At 38.0% G+C, this 23,138-nt stretch overlaps 1 protein-coding gene across 4 annotated transcripts in view; it reads left to right on the top strand.

Annotated features, from left to right (window-relative positions):
* The window catches only part of LOC128684830 (putative mediator of RNA polymerase II transcription subunit 26), a 260,980-nt gene that overhangs the window by 221,604 nt on the left and 16,238 nt on the right, over window positions 1–23,138 (top strand). For all 4 annotated transcript variants that reach the window (XM_053771124.2, XM_053771123.2, XM_053771122.2 and 1 more), the window contains exon 6: window positions 18,978–19,204. In XM_053771124.2, the coding sequence (XP_053627099.1) occupies window positions 18,978–19,204 (227 nt within the window). The remainder of the gene's footprint in view (window positions 1–18,977; window positions 19,205–23,138) is intronic.

Genomic DNA, 23,138 nt, shown 5'->3' with positions numbered 1-23,138 from the left:
TGCACTAGAAACAGTAATACACTGGGAACAGCAATACACTAGAAACAGTAATACTCTAGAAACAGTAAAACACTAGAAACAGTAATGCACTAGAAACAGTAATACACTAGAAACTAATACATTGGGAACAGTAATACTAGAAACAGTAATACACTGGGAACAGTAATACACTGGGAACAGTAATACACTGGGAACAGTAATACACTGAGAGTAGTGATGCACTAGAAACAGTAATACACTAGAAACAGTAATGCACTAGAAACAATAAATACAGCAGAAACCAATACACTAGAAACAGTAATACATTAGAAACAGTAATACACTAGAAACAGTAATGCACTAGAAACAGTAATACATTAGAAACAGTAATACACTAGAAACAGTAATACACTAGAAACAGTAATACACTAGAAACAGTAATTCACTGGGAACAGTAATACACTAGAAACAGTAATACACTAGAAACAGTAATACACTAGAAACAGTAATACACTGGGCACAAGAATACACTAGAAACAGTAATACACTGGGAACAGTAATACACTGGGAACAGTTATACACTGGTAACAGTTATACACTGGTAACAGTTATACACTGGTAACAGTAATACTCTAGAAACAGTAATACACTGGGAACAGCAATACACTAAAAACAGTAAAACACTAGAAACAGTAATACACTAGAAACTAATACATTGGGGACAGTAATACATTTGAAACAGTAATACACTGGGAACAGTAATGCACTAGAAACAGTAATACACTAGGAACAGCAATACACTAGAAATAGTGGTACACTAAAACCAGTAATAAACTAGAAACGATAATGCACTAGAAGCAGCAATACGCTAGAAACCAGTACACTAGAAACAGCAATACACTGGAAACAGTAATACACTAGAAACAATACACTGGGAACATTAAATATACTAGAAACAGCAAATACATTAGAAACATTGATACTAGAAACAGTAATACACTGGGAACAGCACTGCACTGAGAAAGCAGTACACTAGAAACAGTAATACACTAGAAACACACTGGGAACAGTAAATACACTAGAAACAGCAGTACACTGGGAACAGTAAATACACTAGAAACAGTAATACACTAGAAACAGCAATACACTGGGAACGATAAATACACTAGAAACCGTAATACACTAGAAACAGTAATACACTAGAAAGAGCAATACACTAGGAACAGCAGTACACTGGCAACAGTAAATACACTAGAAACAGCAATACACTGGGAACTACGCTAGAAACCGTAATACACTAGAAATGGTAATGCGCTAGAAACAGCAATACACCGAGAGCAGTAAATACACTAGTAATCGTAATACACTAGAAACAGTAGTACACTGGGAACAGTAAATAAACTAGAAACAGTAATACACTAGATACAGCAATACACTGGGAACAGTAAATAAACGAGAAACAGTAATACACAAGGGCAAAGTTAGGTCTGTTTTAACAGTTTCTGCCTTGTTGCTGGCGAATATCTCTTCCTAGGATCAAACAGTATCACATAATATTGCACTGGCTGTATTCCTTACCTGTTTAGCGTCTGCTCCAGACTATATGATGACCAAGTTATGTGGGTCCAGGGCATCTCTGCATTACATCAGGGGACTTCTTTTAGAACCTGAAAGTGAGCGTGACAAAAGTACAAAGGTTTACACTGTGAGAAGACAATCTAGTGTGCTAGCTAGATAGCTCTTAGTAATTTGTTGAATATACGCAATTAATATGTAATTTAATATTTGCAAAATTGCAGTTTGTCTCTCATATGAATCGGTGGCTTAAACACGTTTCCAGCAAAATTTCTCGATTAGGTTAAGTATTACTGTTCTTTATCCATAAAAATAACAAATTATAGTATACTTCAATGGAAAAAATACAAAGATCATAAAATTTTATGCCTCGCGAACAAAACACGGTCAGCCACTGAACAAGGTGGAAAAAATGGGATTTGAACTGTTTAGGGAACTTTCATCAGTCACCCATCTGACTGTCTTCAAAACAGTCAAATGTTGTCTATGATTAGGACAGGATTTGGGTGGTCATCATTTGAAATTAGATTAAATTTCAATTCAGTAACTGAAGCGGCTAGTTTATTCACAGCCCGCACGTGGGAGACAAACTTATGACGACGTTTCGGCCCTACTTGAACCATGAACCAGATTATAGTGCGCCCCCATATGAATCTTGTGGACGGTAATGCAAAAGCATACGAAGATATAAGGCTCAGGAACTAGTCCCCAAGCGGGTAAAAAGGAGCATCTAGATATGTACCTACAGTTGTTTTAGGTGTAAGCAAATTTTGGATATTTGCTTAACGTGTAATATTTTCTTTAAGAAACTGTGATGCCGCTGAAGTTCTCGTCATCCCAGGAACTGCATATTAAACTCCTGGGGTCAATCTGCATGCTTCCTACTTCCCTGATATTATATGACTCACGGGTTTAGAACTTCCTGGTTAAAAATGAAAGCTAGCTAAGCGTGCAGATAGTCCATTATCTAAACTAGGTCTAGGCATCAGCTACGTCCAAGTATCTTAGCTAACTGGATGTAGGCACAGGCTTCAGTAGTCTAAGTGCAGATATCTTTAGCTAACTAGGTGTAGGCATCACCTACGTGCAGGCATCTGTTAGCTAATTAGGTTCAGGACTTGCCTAACAAGGTGGCCCTTATGGATTTAGCGTTTGGTTATAATAACTAGGTGTCGGCATGTTATTTAAATAGGTGTAGACATCTGTTAGTTAACGAGGGGCAGGTGTTTGTTAGTTAACTAGGCATAGACATCTGTTAGATAACTAGGTGTAGACAACTTAGTTATCTAGGTGCAGGCATTTAACTGGGTGTAGTCATATGTTAACTAGGTGCAGGCATTTGTTAGTTAAGTAGGTGTAAGCATCTGTTAGTTAACTGGGTGTAGGCATCTATTAACCAGGTTTAGGCATCTGTTAGTTAACTAGGTGTATGCAACTATTAGTTAACTAGGTGTAGGCATCTGTTAGTTCACTAGGTGCCTGCAACTATTAGTTAACTAGGTGTAGGCCTCTGTTAATTAGGTGAAGGCATCTGTTAACTAGGTGTAGGCATCTATTAGTTAACTAGGTGCAGACATTTGTTAGTTAACTAGGTGCAGGTATCTTAGTTAACTAGGTGCAGGCAACTGTTAGTTAACTAGGTGCAAGCATTTGTTAGCTAATATGCCTACACCGAGTTAGCTAACTAGATATAGCATCTGTTAAGGGGTGCAGGCATTTGTTAGCAAACTAGGTGCAGACGTAAATGTAGGCGGCAGTTAGCTGACTAGGTGTATTCATCTCTTATTTAACTAAGTGTAGGCATCTGTTAGCCAACTAGGTGCAGGCATCTGTTAGTTAACTAGGTGTAGGCATTTGTTAACCAGCTAGGCGTAGACATTCCTTGTTGTGAAGCTGTAAACCCATAGGGACCGTACAGCACCTGGGAAATAGAAGGGAAAAGGATTCTATCCAATTCCCCTGATCAAGAGCCCCTCAACAGCATCAAAGAACCATTCTCGAGAGGCAGGTATCCATTAACTAACAAGGTGTAGGCTCCCTAACGTTAGCTAACCAGATGTAGACTCCTCAGTGTTAGCTAACTAGCTGCTGGCTCCCTAGTGTTAGCTAACCAGATGTAGACTCCTCAGTGTTAGCTAACTAGCTGCAGGCTCCCTAGTGTTAGCTAACTAGATGTAGGCTCCCTAGTGTTAGCTAACTAGATGTAGACTCAGTGTTAGCTAACTAGCTGCAGGCTCCCTAGTGTTAGCTAACCAGATGCAGATTCCTCAGTGTTAGCTAACTAGCTGCAGGCTCCCTAGTGTTAGCTAACTAGATGTAGGCTCCCTAGTGTTAGCTATCTAGATGTAGACTCCTCAGTGTTAGCTAACAAGGTGTAGCCTCCCCACTGTTAGCTAACCAGCTGCAGGCTCCCTAGTGTTAGCTAACTAGATATAGGCTCCCTAGTGTTAGCTAACTAGGCATAGACTCAGTGTTAGCTGACTAGGTATAGGATGTTAGTGTTAGCTAACTAGGTGTAGGCTCCCTAGTGTTAGCTAACTAGGTGTATTCTCCCTAGTGTTAGCTAACTAGGTGTGGACTACCTAGTGTTACCTAACAAGGTGTAGGCTCCCTAGTGTTAGCTGACTAGATGTAGGCTCCCCAGAGTTAGCTATCTAGATGTAGGCTCCCTAGTGTTAGCTAACTAGATGTAGGCTCCCTAGTATTAGCTGACTAGATGTAGGCTCCCCAGTGTTAGCTATCTAGATGTAGGCTCACTAGTGTTAGCTAACAAGGTGTAGGCTCCCCAGTGTTAACTAAATGTATACTCTCTAGTGTTAGATAAGGTGTAGGCTCCCCAGTGTTAGATAAATAGTTGTAGACTCAGTGTTAGATAACTAGGTGTAGGCTCCCCAGTGTTAGATAACTAGGTGTAGGTTCCCTATTAAACTAGGTGTAGGCTTGCTAGTGTTACATAATTAGGTGTAGGCTCGCTAGTGTTACATAATTAGGTGTAGGCTCGCTAGTGTTAGCTAACTAGTGTTAGATAACTAGGTGTAGGCTAACTAGTGTTAGATAACTAGGTGTAGGCTAACTAGTGTTAGATAACTAGGTGTAGGCTAACTAGTGTTAGATAACTAGGTGTAGGCTAACTAGTGTTAGATAACTAGGTGTAAGCTCGCTAGTGTTAGCTAAGTAGAGGTAAGCATCTTAGCTTATCGGTGTTATCTAAGCTAGGTGCAGACAACCATTATGTAATTAGTTAACTAGATGCAAGCAACTGTTACCTAATTAGATAAAAACAGCTGTTCTCTAATTAGGTATTTTAATCAACTAGGTGCAAGCAGCTGTTAGCTAGGTATCTTAATTAACTAGGTGCAAGCAGATGCTAGCTAATTAGGTATTGGTATATTATTTTACTAGGTGCAGTCGTCGGAATCGGTTACAAAATTAAGTTGAGGCTTCATAGTTAACTAGATATGGGCATATATTATTTAGGCCTAGAACATATGTTATTAGGCTAGGAGTATGCATAATAGTTTTGCTGGACTAGACATGCTAACGAAACTAGTTTCAGATATAGTCATAGCTGAGTAAAATGTAAATAATCGTGTGTGATTTTAAGTTATATGGTATAGTTTAAACTAGGTGTATCCAAGTGTTTGTTAAAATGTGTTAGTAGTAGAGGTATCACAGTGTTAGCTAAATTAACAGTAGGTATCATAGTGTTACCTAAACTAATAGTAGGTAACTAAGTCTTGGCTAAATTAACAGTAGGTATCAGAGTGTTAGCTAAACTAATAGCTAAATTAACAGTAGGCATCATAGTGTTAGCTAAACTGACAGTAGGTAACTAAATCTTAGCTAGATTAACATTAGGTATCGTAGTAATAGCTAAATTAGCAGCAGGTATCGGAGTACTAGCTAAATTAGCAGTAGATATCGTAGTGGTAGATTAACATGGCGCAGGTATCCTGGTCCATCATAAGTAAATGGAGAGATCGTAGGGTTCCGAACATAAGTTTTATTATTTTTATAACGTTTACTGTTGCTGTTATATTCGAATAGAAACACTAAACTCGTATGGGTCCTACAGCATTATTTCAAAGGGGATTTAACATTCTTGACATCAGTAAACAAATGAATTTCATTCTTAACGACTCGGTCGACAGGCCTGTAAATCTACGATAAGTGAATTAGTCGATAGGCCTGTAAACTTACGATAACTGAATTGTGTGTATCCTAACAAGTGGGCCTGAATATATAGTTCTTAGATAAATTAGATGTAAATATCATGTTAGATAAGTTAGGTGTAGATAGTGTTAGCTACATTGAGTGTAGATAGTGTTAGCTACATTGTGTGTAGATAGTGTTAGCTACATTGAGTGTAGTGTTAGCTACATTGAGTGTAGATAGTGTTAGCTACATTGAGTGTAGATAGTGTTAGCTACATTGAGTGTAGTGTTAGCTACATTGAGTGTAGATAGTGTTAGCTACATTGAGTGTAGATAGTGTTAGCTACATTGAGTGTAGATAGTGTTAGCTACATTGAGTGTAGATAGTGTTAGCTACATTGAGTGTAGATAGTGTTAGCTACATTGAGTGTAGATAGTGTTAGCTACATTGAGTGTAGATAGTGTTAGCTACATTGAGTGTAGATAGTGTTAGCTACATTGAGTGTAGATAGTGTTAGCTACATTGAGTGTAGATAGTGTTAGCTACATTGAGTGTAGATAGTGTTAGCTACATTGAGTGTAGATAGTGTTAGCTACATTGAGTGTAGATAGTGTTAGCTACATTGAGTGTAGATAGTGTTAGCTACATTGAGTGTAGATAGTGTTAGCTACATTGAGTGTAGATAGTGTTAGCTACATTGAGTGTAGATAGTGTTAGCTACATTGAGTGTAGATAGTGTTAGCTACATTGAGTGTAGATAGTGTTAGCTACATTGAGTGTAGATAGTGTTAGCTACATTGAGTGTAGATAGTGTTAGCTACATTGAGTGTAGATAGTGTTAGCTACATTGAGTGGAAGACAGGAATAAATAAAGGGGATGTAAATAGTGTGCTGAAAATATCTAGCCTAGACAGGACTCGCAGCAATGGTTTTAAGTTGGAAAAATTCAGATTCAGGAAGGATATAGGAAAGTACTGGTTTGGTAATAGAGTTGTGGATGAGTGGAACAAACTCCCAAGTACAGTTATAGAGGCCAGAACGTTGTGTAGCTTTAAAAATAGGTTGGATAAATACATGGGTGGGTGTGAGTTGGACCTGATAGCTTGTGCTACAAGGTCGGTTGCCGTGTTCCTCCCTTAAGTCAATGTGACCTGACCTGACTAGGTTGGGTGCATTGGCTTAAGCCGGTAGGAGACTTGGACCTGCCTCGCATGGGCCAGTAGGCCTTCTGCAGTGTTCCTTCGTTCTTATGTTCTTATGAGTGTAGATAGTGTTAGCTACATTGAGTGTAGATAGTGTTAGCTACATTGAGTGTAGATAGTGTTAGCTACATTGAGTGTAGATAGTGTTAGCTACATTGAGTGTAGATAGTGTTAGCTACATTGAGTGTAGATAGAGTTAGCTACATTGAGTGTAGATCGAGTTAGCTACATTGAGTGTAGATAGTGTTAGCTACATTGAGTGTAGATGCCAGTGAAGGGGCTCTTGATTCAAGAAATTCGATCTGTCCTCTTGGAATGATTCTGATTTTCCCCATTCCCCCAGGCGCTGTATGATTCCTACGGGTTTAGCGCTTCCTCCAAATGCAACACTGGCTAAATTAGGATGTGTTGATGCTGAAGGGCTCTTGATCCAAGACGTTGCTCTATTCTTCCTCTGATGAAATCTGTTTACCTCCCATTCTCCAGGCGCTGCATTACCCTCACGGGTTTAGCGCTTCCCAGTAAACAGCAAGTAAACTAGATGTGGATATCCTAATAGCTAAGTTAGGTACGTGTATCTTGAATAGATGTAGATAACTTAATATTAGTAAAATTTGGTGGTATATCTTGGTGTTAGGTTATTCTATAATTGTAATCTTTGTTGCCTAAAATAATTATTCCAGACTTATTTATGTAAACAATCTTTAAAGTTAACTAACCTATATGACTAGTTAACATAAGTCAGTGTTAATAATCAGAGATAGCAAAATCAGTTATAAAGATAATTTTACCTTTAATAATCCTGGAACTGACCAATTTTAAAGAAAACTAGTTCTAAATTAGCTCCCTTAAGGAAAGTTCCTTGACGCCAGTGACGGGTTCTCGATACTAGAAATCGAACCTGACCTCCCTTTCCCAACATCGAACCTGACTGCCTCCCACTCCCCATAAGATCTGAGTTTCCCTTCGAGTTTTGAACCTTTTAGTTAGATACAGGTTTAGTTCTCCCTCACAAAGGATATAATTGTTATAAATTTAATGTTAGATCAAATTAGTGCGGCCATTCCCAGAGTTTTTATATATATGTCAGGATATGTTTATTCATCATTATATTTAAACTAACCAGAAGCCCTGTCCCTCAGGCGACGTGGTTAAACATTATATAGCATTTATTTTTCAGTAATATATTTTATATATATATATATATATATATATATATATATATATATATATATATATATATATATATATATATATATATATATATATTATATATATATAGGGGTGGTAGGAGAAAATTCTCAGACAGCTTCAGGAAGAACCTTGAGTTTTCCCTGAAGCAAGTTTATTCTTTTCTCTGAGGATGAGGGTCCCTATTACAGTTCTAGAGGTGGTACCTCCCTATATTATATATATATATATATATATATATATATATATATATATATATATATATATATATATATATATATATATATATATATATATATATATATAATTATTATTATTATGGTATCCAGTGAACTTTTAATTGTGCTGTTTCTCATTTGTCGCCTAGAATAAATTTTTACAATTTCAGGATAATTCATTCTGTCATAAGGCTGGATCACGTGTGGGGGAAGGTTCCATGGGTTGTGCTTGGGTTCACTGCCGTGTCTTAAAGCACAACATTCATTTATTTAACTGGCTACGTAATTGCCTCTGAAAATTTCCGCGCTGTATAACCAAGAAATTATTAGATCGTGATTTTATAGTAAGTCCTACACACTAAGTATATATTGATCGTTCGTGTAAGATTTTTAAAACATTGAATGCATCTTTCGTTTTATATCAGCACTTCTAATGTATGAACTTAAAATACGCCAAACGTATTTATAGCATCGAGACTTGCTTAGGACCTCTTTAACACACAACAGTCCTGTTTTTTTTTTTTCTATTTTTAACTGTGGCTAGACTTCAGCTGAGCGTTTGATGAAAAATAATGAATTTAACTAAAGACCAACCACCTACTAGTCTGGTAAGTGGTAAGGTGATGCGTGCATTGTGCTGTTTCTGGAGGCGGTACAAAGTTCGTAGGGTCGAGTCCTGGCCTGCCGCAGTTTGGTAAATGATTTAAAATAGCTTGTTTCATGATTTCATTACGTCATACTAAATATTACTGGTGTAAACGTATTCCCAACAAGCTTCAAATGATATACGCTCAGGACGTTATTCAAAGTAGACTTATTTACAGAATGAGATACAACTGCATTGTTCGGCTGATCGAATCGCTCACATGATTTTTTTTTTTTTAGAAAGAGCAAGAGGTAACTACATTTATTTAATACACATGAAATCGGATGATATTCTTTAAAACAGCACTGTATAGCCCTTGTGGCTTAGCGCTTCTTTTTGATTATAATATAATAATAATAATAATATTCTTTAAAAGTGCTGTGAGATTTCTGAGAACAGATGGTATCCACTGTTATGAGCGTCCTGGTATCGGCCCACCTTACAATCCAGTTTAGCGCTTCAAACACATGCAAAAAAGTAATGAGAGAAATCCTGAAAGAATAGTATGAATCAATATTCAGCAGTCTGATCGACACTTAAGATTTTTAGAGCCAAAAAAGTTTATTACCTGTGGTTACCCTACAAATTATATATTTGACATTAGCACCGATCTTTCTGATTTCAACAAAGAAAATAACATGCCCATGGACGCATCACCTGGACCTGATTACTGCATGACCTTTGTCGGTTTGGCGCTTTATTCGATTATAATAACCTGGGCCTGATTCATTAGTACGAACACTCGGTGTTCCTTAGCGGAGGAGCTTAGATACACGTGAAATTCCAGAGGTCTTCGAAACTTACAGACGTATCCACTCTTCATAGATCAGTCAGCAGAGCGATGACGCAAAATTACAGACCACTAACACCGTCTCATAAATAAGTCTTGAAATAGTGCTGCGACGCTGATTTCGTGTTTTTATGGAAAAGCATAATCTGCACAGCGCCACTCGACAGATTTAGGGCAGAAAGAGCATGAGTGTCACAACTTAGATCATTATGACAAACTCGAAAGACTGGAAGGAACCTCTCAATGAAGGTACCTTAATGTCGGTAGAGTTCATTATTCAAGGAATTAGATGTAACCTCCCTATCCTTTCATAGAACTTGATGCCTCCTATTCCACCATGTGCTGTATGACCCCTACGGGTTTAGTGCTGTTCGTAAATGGAGGAAAACCACATTGCAGATGTAAACTACACGGATTTTGCAAAGGCATTTGACCTATGTGACCATGGAATCATGGCCTCAAAAATAAGGTTAATAGGCGTAAAATGAAAAGTGGGGAAATGGATATTCAAATTTTCTAACAGAACACAGGAGTAGTAATAAAGTCCAGTGTCAGCTAGTAAAAAGTTCCATACCCTAAGGCACGGACATAGTACCTTCATTGCTTCTCATCCAGAGCAGATGCTCAAACGCTGCTACAACTTCGTAGCATTCTTTACAGATAGAAGACTCAAAATAAATTATATATATAATATAAAAGCAGTTATCAACAAAGTTTTCCATAGGCAAATGAAAATAAGCTGATGTTCAGTAATGACAAATTTGAACTCTTTAAATAGGAAGCACAGAGAACTCATAAACGAGCACTATGCAGAATGAAGGCGGACATTCATGTAGAAAGTAGGGAAGAAGTAACTTAGGAATAATTGTCAAGGTCAGAAAAATAAGGTGGATTGTGAGAACTCACACACCAATGCTGCTAGTGATGGTCCTTTTTAAATCATAGTGTCTTTAAAGGCTGGATGGACAGCAAACTTGGAAAATGTACAGAGGGTGTTCATTGCCTCAACTAGGAACGTTCAGCTGAAAGCACGTGAATTGCTCCCAGAAACGGAGAAGAGAACGCTACCTGGTAATATAGACACTGGAGATGCTTGAAGGCCTAGTCCCCATTTTGTACACTCAATTTACTGGAGTGAAAAATACGGGAGAAAGTATAGAATAAACCTAGTGAAAAGTATGAGTACAATTTCAGAACATTGTTTCATTATCTTAGGTCCAAGATTCTTCAACTTATCACCAAAAATATAAAATATTGCCAGAAGGAAGACTGCAGTTTTCAATAGGAAATTTAACAAATATCCGGCAAATTCCACGTTAGCTTGGCTATGATGCCTATATGTTTGCGGTTCGCTATAGGCCCAAACAACCTGACTAACCAGGCTGTCAACAATGAAGAGGTTTGTATGAAGTGTGCCCTTGTAGGTTTAGCGTTTCGTTTTATAATAATGCATGTATGAAATGTGTTGTGAAGGCTTGATGAGATTGGGTGGACGACCTACCCCCACCAGTCACTGGGGCGCCAACACTCCCCAGCCTTCACTCCATGCGCGCTCGTCATCCCCCCCCCCCCCTCAGCCTTCGCTTCCCCGCATTCCTTTAATCCCTTCCCCTCCCTCCAGTCGTTGACGCCCTGCCTCACCCCCCCCCCTCCCAAGCTTCTCGCACCGTTCCTCTCTTCCCTACCCCCGCGATTCCCACCATCTCTCACCTCTTCTCCCCAGCCTCTCACACTCTGGCTCTACCCCAGGTATATTTTACTACCCTCTTCCTTCCACTCCCTCCCTCCCTCCCTCCCCCATACCTTCACTCCTTCTCCCTTATTTCACGCCCTCCCCCTTACCTTCACTTCCTCCCCCTTACCTTCACTTCCTCCCCCTTACCTTCACTCCTTTCTTTTTGCATTTTCACCCCTCCTCCTTACCTTCACTCCCCCCTACCTTCATTCCTTTCCTCTTCACATCCTCCTCCTAACCTTCACTCCTTCCCCTTACCTTCACTCCCTCCCCTTACCTTCACTCCCTCCCCTTACCTTCACTCCCTCCCTCTTACCTTCACTCCATCCCCCCTTCACATTCTCCCCCTGCACCTTCACCCCTCCTAACCCCCCTCTAGTGGTAGGTCAGCGTTGCGTGCTGGGGTGAATGTCTCTCCTAGACATTCCTATTCCTTCCCTCTTCCGGACACTCCCACTCCTTCCCTCTCCCAGACACTCCCATTCATTCCCCCTCCCAGACACTCCAACTCTTTCTCCTTCCTAGGCACTCTCACTCCTTGCACATCCTCTTTCTCCCCTCCCCGTCCTTCTCTCTCCCTCATTTCTCCCCCTCCTGCCATACTCTATCCCTCACTGCATCAGTCCCACAGATCCACTCCCTCTTCCTTGCCTCCCTCGCCCTCCCCTTCATTCGTACACAGTCAAAACGAACCAATTTTATTTTCAAAATATACATAATTCTCACAAAATAAGGTGACGTGTCATACATTTTAAGTAATGAAACACTGTATATTAAAACGAGGAATAAAAAAACACAATACAGTGACTGGAAGACACAACCCGCACATGGGAGACAGGAGCTTAGCACGACCAGTGTGTGGTTAATTAATGGTGTAATTCGGACCTGAACGTCTTCATAAGTTTTTTTTCGTATGTGCGGGTTAAATGTATAAAAGCAGTAATGTTAATATGAATACATAGTGATACAAAACTGTATTGATAATTATATATTTATTGAAACGTATATAAGCAAGTTGTATTAGGTGTACACTAACTGATGTTTATATTATCAATCTGTATAAATTTATATAACAATCAGCTGTTTTTTAACGATGTTTTTGAAGCAGTTATAATCTTCTGTAAGAGGGTTCATATTTTAGGTCGCCTGTCTGGCATGGAATTTCTACTGAGTTGAAGGAAAGGAATGTCAAAAAGATATTTGATTCTTGTGTAACTGCGTTCTGTTGCAGCTCTTCAAGAAGAGTTTTAAGACTGGATTAAAATTTGTATTGAGTGAGTAGTAATTGTGGATGTTTTGTTTGTTGACTCGGTTTTAACTTCGGCATAGTGGGGGTGTATGTTGTCTGGAACTTGATCGAACATACTAACAACAGATATTGACAGATATTGTTATTTATTGACTGAGTTCTGATTAGAGTTTTGTTGTAGATCCCAGTGCACAATTACTATAAATAAGATAGAAACAGACTAGAGGCCAGTAGATTGAGTAATGTTGTTGTGAGGTACTACATAGTATTCTGTCTTTTTTATTTTTTAAATGTCCGGTGGTTCTTTAATTTTCTTCAATATGTGCTGGATGTGAGATTGAATTTTAGTTTACAGTCAAGATTTATACCAAAGAATTTTGGCTTTCATCGTATGTATTATTTACCTTTATGTTCATTTGAATATTTTTAAATTTTATTCCCAAACAATATATAGGTCTTAATATATTGTGTGAGTTTGTTGGTTGTTATCCAAGAATATTTCTTTGTGAGTTCGTCATTAACAGACTTGGTGAGGACAACCGAGGTTGTTTATGAAGTAAAAGATGTGTCGCCTGCAAACAGAAATAGTTTAAGTTCCTAGGAAGTATTAGATCAGGTGGATGCTTATTATGTTCTGAAGTCAGGTATTTTTGCTACTGCATTATTCACAATTTTCCTTGGCCTGAACCAAATTGGCAAGAGTCAAAAACTTAAGAATATTATATTTAGTTATGAATGCTTGTTTTTTTATGTATTATTCTTATTTATTTATTTTTTAGATAATGACACGTTGAAAATTGTCCTGCACTTGTTCATGTGTGTTTATGTCTCCACTTTTGTGGATTTACGTAACTCTTGGGAAAGTCTTAGTTTATACTCATTTATTGAACTAAACTTCAGTGGTAGGTGACAACACATGAACAACTTTTTTATATATGAATTACGAATTACTGTTTATTGCCTGTTTCCTGCTTTGTATTTTACCATTATCTGTGTAGACTTAATTGGAAATAAGACTAGACAGTTTATTTCTAACCTGTATTTAAGAATCTGGGATTTTGCTAGCTAGTGTCGAGAAGAAAGTATTTAGTATATTTTCTGTTTCAGTGATTTGAGTGGAGGTTCATTTGGCTTAGTATTATTTCTTTGATCTTAACGAATTTACTTGAACCAAGTATAAGAGTGTTCTCCAAGTCTTATTTATCTCTTCGTTTGTTTCATTAAACCTGTTAACAAAACAGTTGTTTCAAAGTCTGTATTAGCTTGGTGAGCCTCTCTTCCACAGACTCCTTCCTCCTTCACACTACACATCCCTCACTCCTCCAGACTTCCTCCTTCGATCCTTTCCCCATTACTCCCTCTCCCTACCTCCTGCCCCACACAAAAATGTTTGGTTCTCACTTAAAATTAACCTTCATTTCTTTGTCCCCCCTCCCCCCTGTCCTCTCGTGTATATATATACTGGCTCCCTTACCTTCGTGTGATAGTGTGATTATTCAGTGGTCCAAGTCGAACCAAAACATCGCCATAACCCTCTTTCTCCTATGTGCGAGTTGTTTGTGTATTAACCCATTAAGTCGAAGATAATACTAAGTTTTCCCCTTTGTTCACTAATAATGTACAATAGCTAAAGTTACTCCTAAAACCTAAAAATATATTATTTATGTTTTCTGTTAGGTCATTCTTCACAGGTTACCTAACCTGTATTTATGAACATTATTTTTTAAAGATCTTGTGATATTTCCGTTGTATGACCCACACGGGTTTAGCGGGTTTTTATATATAAACATTGAATTGCATAGAATTACAAAAATAAAAAATTCCGATTCACGTGGAGAGAAATGGTATAAAATACAGACAAGATGGGAGAGAGAGAGAGGTGCAGAATAATGCGATTATATTGACAACGTTTCGCCCACATAGTGGGCTTTATCAAGCCACAGATACACCTCCAGGTTTATCAGTGACTCTGTAAAGCCCACTGTATGGGCGAAACGTCATCAGGAAAAGTTCGCATTATACTACATTTCTGCCACTTTTTCAGACTCACTTGAAGAAAGAAAGGCACACAACAAGCTTTGTGACAACGCTTCTTTCTGTGTAGAGCTTCATTATTGACTTGATAAAGCTCCACACAGCGAAACGTTGCAATTAAAGGTTGATTGTGCACCTGTGTCTGTTCTTCGCTAGTTTTCTTTTGTACCTCATATTAATCCAAAGGGCAGCAGTCATATATATATATATATATATATATATATATATATATATATATATATATATATATATATATATATATATATATATATATAATTGTGTGTGTCGTGCTGAATAGGTAAAACTTACTATTTTGCCTTAAATAGCAACGCTTTTCTTGTCAAATAAGGCAAGCGAAAATTTGTGTATGTAATATTTTCGCAAAATCATTCTGAACCTAACGAAAATATATATATATATATATATATATATATATATATATATATATATATATATATATATATATATATATTACTCAGTTATTGTAAACTTACCTGAAATATATTTAGTTGGATTAAGCTAAATTAAATTGCTCTTGTTATAAGATTAGGTAAGTTTTCTAAGGATCTTTTGGTACAAAATTATTAATTTTTACATTAACATCAATGGAAAAAATATATCTTTAAACATATGATAATTTTTTTAAAAAGGACTTAATATTAAATGAGTTCATGCTAAATGACTAATTATATATATATATATATATATATATATATATATATATATATATATATATATAATATTATATGGGTACTAGTCATCCCATACTCATGGTGTAGGGCAAGTCATCCCATACCCATGGTGTGGGTGGTAGTCATCCCATACTCATGGTGTGGGTGGTAATCATCCCATACCCATAGTGTGGGTGGTAGTCATCCCATACTCATGGTGTGAGCGGTAGTCAGAAAGATAACAGAGGCACATAATGGCCTTAGTCTGTTGACTAAGCACGCTACAATATGTATACACGAGTGATTTACAGTTGGCAAAATTAGGCAGATATTTTATCAGAATTGTTATTATACCATCGTGAATGCAATATTTAAATTTTTTTTTAACATCTGTGAATGACTCCTTTCGGGCATTGAAGTATATATATGTATAATGACGCAGGGTGTGGCAACCGTTTCACTGGCAGGCTTTATTTACCTTTACTGCTTTAAGGAAGCCTTTAAAGCTGACGTAACTACTGAACTCAAAGTGGAACACTTGGCAATATCCTCGTCGCCCGATACATCTTCTGCTTCAAGCTGACAGATTTGGTTTATTTCTGAAAACTAACAAAGATCTTGCATTAAAATAATGAAACTGTCACATAGCTAAGAATAGCCGCACAATGTAGCTCTATTAATTTTCAGGTGTGTGTATACATAACCTACTATAATATGTGAGGTATATAACTTTTTGTGTATAACTCTCACAGCATCGCCACTAAGAATATTGATTGTACAACTATTTAGTTAGAAGGAAAACAACATTGCCAATTGTTTGACCCATGCAGGTGTAGCACTTTCTTGTGAACACTGTATAATAACTCGCGCCGTTTTAATTTATAGTAAGATAGCAACAAAGTGACTAAAAAGTAAATAAAAGAATGAGGATGACCTGTATCACATGTAATTATTATTATATATTATACATTCATGGGGGACCGCTAAATCTGTAGGGACCATACAGCTCCTAGACGGTAGACAATCGGGTTCGATCCAAGGAAAAGGAGTGTAGCTCCAATTCTTATCAAGAACCCTCCACCGGCATCACCCCTCAAGGAAGGTTCCTTGATGTTGGTGAGGGGCTCTTGATTTAGGGAATTGGATCTGTGCTCCAGTTCCCCGAATTAAGCCTGAATGCCTTCCACACCCCCCCCCCCAGGCGCTGTATAATCCTCCGGGTTTAGCGCTACCCCCTTGATTATAATAATAATAATCCACCGGCATCAGTTCACCCTGTGAAGAACGCATCCTATAAGTTGTACAGAAGTGAAGGTAGTAACATATTACACTTGTAAAATGTCAAATGTAGCCATGAAAATTACACTTTTCAACACCAAGAAGAACAGGGGAAGGTACCTTGATGCTGGTGAAAACCTATTGATCTATGGTGGCCCTTATGGGTTTAGCGCTTAGTTATTATAATAGTAATCTTGCAGCTGTCCTCCCCTTCCTTGAATCAAACCTGATGTATGATCCGTCTACTACAGTATATAACGAGTATACTTCTCGCCGTTCTCTCTGGAAATGCCGCCTTCAAGTACACAGTGACTACATAAATGAAATTGTCTGATGACATTAACATTATTTGCTCCAGGTACTCGTGTACCTTCCCTTACCCTAAGTATAGCCATGTAAACAAGTTCATGAACAAAACATGTGCAACATTTGGGTGTCTGTAATGAAATAAAACTACTCAAGTGTTACACGTGTGTTTTATTCATCACAACCGAATAATCTCTTCTCGGTTTATGGATTTAGCGGGGTTTTTTTTTTGTATGTGTGTGATTATAATAATAAACTTATGGCAGTTTTATTTCGGACAGTACCATTGCAGAACTCTTGTACAAGACCTTTCTCTCTGTTGTAATCTCTCCTCGCCTGAGTCGACACTCACCTTGATACATTCACTATCGTACACTGACCTTTCCATGAACTGTGAAGAGTGTATCTGTGGATGTAGAGATGACATTCAGCCTGAAAGATCCTGGTGCTGTCAATATACTTTCAACATAATAAGGAAGCCAGCCACTCATTAGAACTTGTCCTGAGAACGATCTCGTTACCCTCAAGTGGGTTAGGGGTGGGGCTGGAGGTGCCTTATGCTGTCGAAGAAATTGCCGCTACCCTTCCTTGGATACCCGGGCTGGGACAACGCCGTCGAACCTGCTACTAATTCCTTGTATAGAACCTGATACCTTCCCAACCCCCAGACGCTGTATAACACATAAGGATTTAATTCTTACCCATGAATCTAACGATGGGAACTGCCTCGACATGTATCTCTTGTCTTGTATGTATACTTTTATGTACGGCTGATTATAATAATAATAATTTATAATAATTTTATGTACGGGTTTAGCGCTTCTTTGTGAATGTAATAACACCATAGTTTTATGTATTATGTGTTGGTGTGTAAATATAAACCTGTAAGTCGTTTGTTGTTTATTGTGGTTTATTATGCAGTAAACCATAAAGGGAGGGTGTCTTGTTGCTGGAGAAGTTCTGTGATTCAAAGAATAGGAACTACTTATTCATGGATTACTTCCTGATTACGTCCCTTTATGCAGGCGCTGATTGAACCCTACGGGTTCCGCACCTCCCCATGAATATAATGTTGAAAGTGTAGCGTGAAAACAGACCAGCTGAACAGATTCATTATATTCCTGCAGTTATTCACACATTAATTTGTGTGGGTGAGAATATAACTTTGTGTTAGTAAAAATGTTATGTTAGATATATTATGCGTCGGGTTCGTGTAGTTTACTTATAAATTTTATGACTTTACTTAAATATTTTTGCTTGGTAAATGTTCTTCTATATTTTAGCACTGATGATGAAGTTACACTGTCAGTATACTGTATCTTAATAAATTGTCGTGTGCCGGCGAGCATACAGTATTGACTTTCTACATCAACACGCCCCAACACCAGGAACGTCCCACCATTCACAGTTTTGATTTTTTTGGGTGGAAACTAGCTTATTGTTTTCGCCCGCTCCTAATCTTTGTATACTCCATCCCTCGTACATCCATACCCATAGTGCTGTATGACTCATACGGGTTTAGTGCTTAAAATTATATTTTTGAAACTGAAATGTTTGGATATTAAATGAAATTGTTTACTACGGCTTCGGTATTTCTGTTTCTTTTTCGTTTATGTTATAAGGTTCTTGTTACGTGTGTGTATGCGTGTATATATATATATATATATATATATATATATATATATATATATATATATATATATATATATATATATATATATATATATATAGCCTTTTGAGGGGGGAGGGGCTGTCATGGTGAAATTTTGATCATGGAAAATTAATTTTTGGTCACTATTAACATATATTTCTAATTCTAGGTTAACAGAGGCGGCATCAGCAGCAGCATTTAATTTACTGTGTAACATTCCATCATTTCATTTTCTGCTTGTGGGAAAATTTTCAATAATCGAATCGTGATTAATGAGTTTTTTTTGTGTGTCCACAGCGTCTCTGTCTGACGATGGTGGGTTCATGGCGGCGCTGACGGCCGCGGGAACTGACACACGGAAAAAGGTTACCCGGAAGAGGAAGTCAAGTGAGGGTGATCCCAAGAGCGAGGTGAAGGAAGAAGAGAAGGAGGAGGAGGATGCTGTTTCACCCACTGTAACTACTACTACTACCAAGACTGAGGATGGCATCCTCTCACCCACCAGCGTCAAACCCACCTTCAATGTAAGTACCCTCAAGGGAGGTTCCTTGATGCTGGTGAGGGGCTCTTGATTTAGCGAATTGGATCTGTACTCTAATTCCCTGAATACCTTCAAAAAATGTCCCCACCCCACAAACACTGTATAATCCCAACGGGTTTAGCACTCCCCATAATAATAATAATATACTTCTTTTAGTCTGACTTAACTGAAGTTTGTGGTTTCCTAACTACTGTGTGGATCTTACAGGTTTAGTGCTGCCCAACAAGAAAATAGTAATTATCTTAAGAACACATTGTCCTAACACTGTGATTTCTTAACTAGCACTGATTTGCTGCTACTCCACCGACGACTTGCTTGTAATGCTGTCTACCGTTGTCCCTCTCGTCACCACCTCTCCACCCTATACTGTCTCTTTTACCTCTGTCGTGCGGGTTTAGCTCTTTCCATGGACGTAATTTCGCCGTTTTTTTCACCTCCCACATATGGGCGACTTCTTGACAAATTGTAATAATGTTGGTAGAATTACCGACAATATGTAAAGTAAAAGGACACAAGTGCAACTAATGTGACATTTTATTGTGGCAACGTTTCGCTCTGCAGGAGCTTTGTCAAGCCGTTACAAACAGTACATGGATGCAGAGGGTATATATAGGCTCAGAGTGAGGTGCAATACTAGTGGTAGTAGTAGTAGTAGTAGTAGTAGTGGTATAAGGTGTAGTAGTAGTAATACAATATGGTAGAACAATTAACTTGCACATGAGTAAAAGGATATAAAAGCTATTACTTGAGTAACATAAAAATAGGTTACACAAATATTTCTATAGGAGGCTGGATAGAGAAGGTCTGTTTCAGTGTTCATTCTCTGTAATGTGCTTGTGTAGTATTAACAGGAGAGACTATGTGATGGTGGCATGGTTTACTGTTTTACTCATGTGCAAGTTAATTGTTCTACCATATTGTATTACTACTACAACTTATATCACTACTACTACTACTACTACAACTTATATCACTACTACTCTACTACTACAACTTATATCACTACTACTACTACTACTACAACTTATATCACTACTACTCTACTACTACAACTTATATCACTACTACTACTACTACAACTTATATCACTACTACTACTTCTATTACTACTACAACTTATATCACTACTACTACTACTACAACTTATATCACTACTACTACTTCTATTACTACTACAACTTATATCACTACTACTACTACTACTACCACGAGTATTGCACCTCACTTTGAGCCAATATATTCCCTGTGTCCATGTACTGTTTGTAACGGCTTGACAAAGTTTCTGGAGAGCGAAACGTTGCCACAATAAAAAAGTCACATTAGTTGCACTTGTGTCCTTTTACTTGACTTCTTGACAAATAATTGACGTAGTGAATGAAAGAGCAAATCACACATTTATCACAGCTCTGCTGGATACATTTCGGTCCTGGGTTTATGGTCACTCCAGATACGTAGAGTAAAAGGTCCCAGACTGAAACGTGTCTAATAAAGATGTCCAAAGTGTATCTACATGTGTCCATTCATCCATATTGTGTGCATCGTTATACAGTATCTTCTGTCTTTAATGACGCGAGTTATTAAGGCTGCAGTTTACCTGTTCACTAATGTCGATAATACATTTTAATCTTTTAACTAGGGATTAAAGTAAATTCGGTGTGTATGTACTAGGAGATATACACATCTATGTGAGAGTAAGACACATGTGCAACATCTGGGTATCTTTATTGTAGACGTTTCGCCATCCAGTGGCTTTATCAATACAAATTCTAGGACATAACTTGAAGACAGTAGAACTATGTACAGAAGATGAGGTAATCAGTCCCTCAACCTAGGAGTAGGTGCGAACAGCACCATAGTCGTGGAGATTCTGAAGCAGAAGAAAGAATCCTGGCGCTTATATAGTAACGTCAGGTGTAGCAGACGAGGGCATATTCACTGGTAGGCGGGATTCCCCAGTGGAAGTAGGTCCTTCCCAAAGAGATGGGTTAGTTGTAGTTGTCGTACTCGTGAAGGTTATGTACATGTCCTCAGAAATAAGACTCCATGATGTTACAGTGTCTGACAAGTTGTGTACGAATGGTATATAATACCGACAAGATGAGAGTAAGACACATGTGCAACATCTGGGTATCTTTATTGTAGACGTTTCGCCATCCAGTGGCTTTATCACTGTCTTCAAGTTATGTCCTAGAATTTGTATTGATAAAGCCACTGGATGGCGAAACGTCTACAATAAAGATACCCAGATGTTGCACATGTGTCTTACTCTCATCTTGTCGGTATTATATACCATTCGTACACACATCTATGTATTTGCCACTCTGAGCTTGTTTGACTTTCCTTGTGGTTTCTTTTGCGTATCATGAATGGTTTGAAAAACCGACAGTCTCAATCTTCAGTAGAATTTATACTGTATGCTATGTACGTATACAGGATGTTGACTTTTTATCATGAGCTTTTTTATGAGTTTTAATGACGAAGTTTTATTGCAAGCTTGCTTATATGTATTAATGAGTGTGCGTTAGTTACTAGGTGTCAAAGGCACTTGGTAGTTACTAGGTGTCAAAGGCACTTAGTAGTTACTAGATGTCAAAGGCACTTGTCAGTAACACTGGGCTTGTTTCGTGTATGTGTGTGTGTGTTATTACATTCATTGAACCTCCACTGAGAGGTTTCACGGTGCAGAGGTCAAAGGTGCCACAGTAACATGGCACTCCATGAACCTCCTTTCACGTGTGGTCCCTTGACACTGCTGGGGGACTCTCAGTGCAAGCAACTCCACCTTGAACATTAAAATGGTATAAAATACCGACAGGTTGTTAGGTAAGACACATATGTAACAGTTAGGTATCTTTATTTCGAAACGTTTCGCCTACACAGTAGGCTTCTTCAGTCGAGTACAGAAAAGTTGATAGAAGCAGAAGAGACTTGAAGACGATGTAATCAGTCCATCACCCTTAAAGTTTTGAGGTGGTCAGTCCCTCAGTCTGGAGAAGAGCATTGTTCCATAGTCTGAAACAATATTGTTGCTGGGGTTGAATTCAAGCAACCACTTATCTGACCATCCCTGCAGTTTGTCCAGAGTTATTTACAGCCTTTCCCCGTCCTCATATATGTTTGTATTCTCCTCATTAATTTTACGTCATGAGCGATCAGGTACATCTGAATCAAGCCCATTTAATACATCATCCACATCAATCAGAAACAGCACCTTGCTTGTGTGTGTTAGAGAGACGGGGGTGAGAGAGAGAGAGGTGGGAGGAGGATGGGATGAGAGAGAGAGAGGGAGAATATGTATGATTGATTTATTACTTGTTTGTAGCTACAAGAGTAGATCTCAGCTCAGGATGTTCTTTCTTCAGTATTTAGTTTATCATAGTTTAAAATAAGTTTCCACTGGTTGTAGCAGTTATCACCTATGTGCCTGTATGACTTGTGGTGTATTAATACATTTTTCATAAATTTTGAAGCTTAATTTACATTGCACATTGTAGAATCAGAACAACACCAGAGGAATTATATGTGTCTTGCATGTAACTTCCTTTTTTTTTCACCAGCCACACTTCTTACCTATTATTATTACATATTATTATTGTTGGTAGTATTAATACGAGTACCATCGACTGAGCTTGATTCCGACCAACTGGTTGTAAGTCAAAATGGATGCAAGTCGAACCTTAGAAAATTGCCGACATACTGGGTAGGGCATAATGTCAAACCTTTGCTATATAATGTACCTACATAGTATTGTATGTTACTGTTTGCTAAATACATATTTCACTAGTTTATATGCTGCCAGACGTATGTTACTTTTTACTAAATATGTTACTACTGTATATACTGCCAGACGTGTGGTTGTAAGTATGAGTGGTCGTATGTCGAGCAGGTCGTAAGTCAGATGGTACTTGTATTATGTT

The sequence above is a fragment of the Cherax quadricarinatus genome, chromosome 5 (genome assembly GCF_038502225.1).
Source record: "Cherax quadricarinatus isolate ZL_2023a chromosome 5, ASM3850222v1, whole genome shotgun sequence".
NCBI classification, from domain to species: domain Eukaryota; kingdom Metazoa; phylum Arthropoda; class Malacostraca; order Decapoda; family Parastacidae; genus Cherax; species Cherax quadricarinatus.
This window is presented reverse-complemented; position numbering and strand designations above follow the sequence as displayed.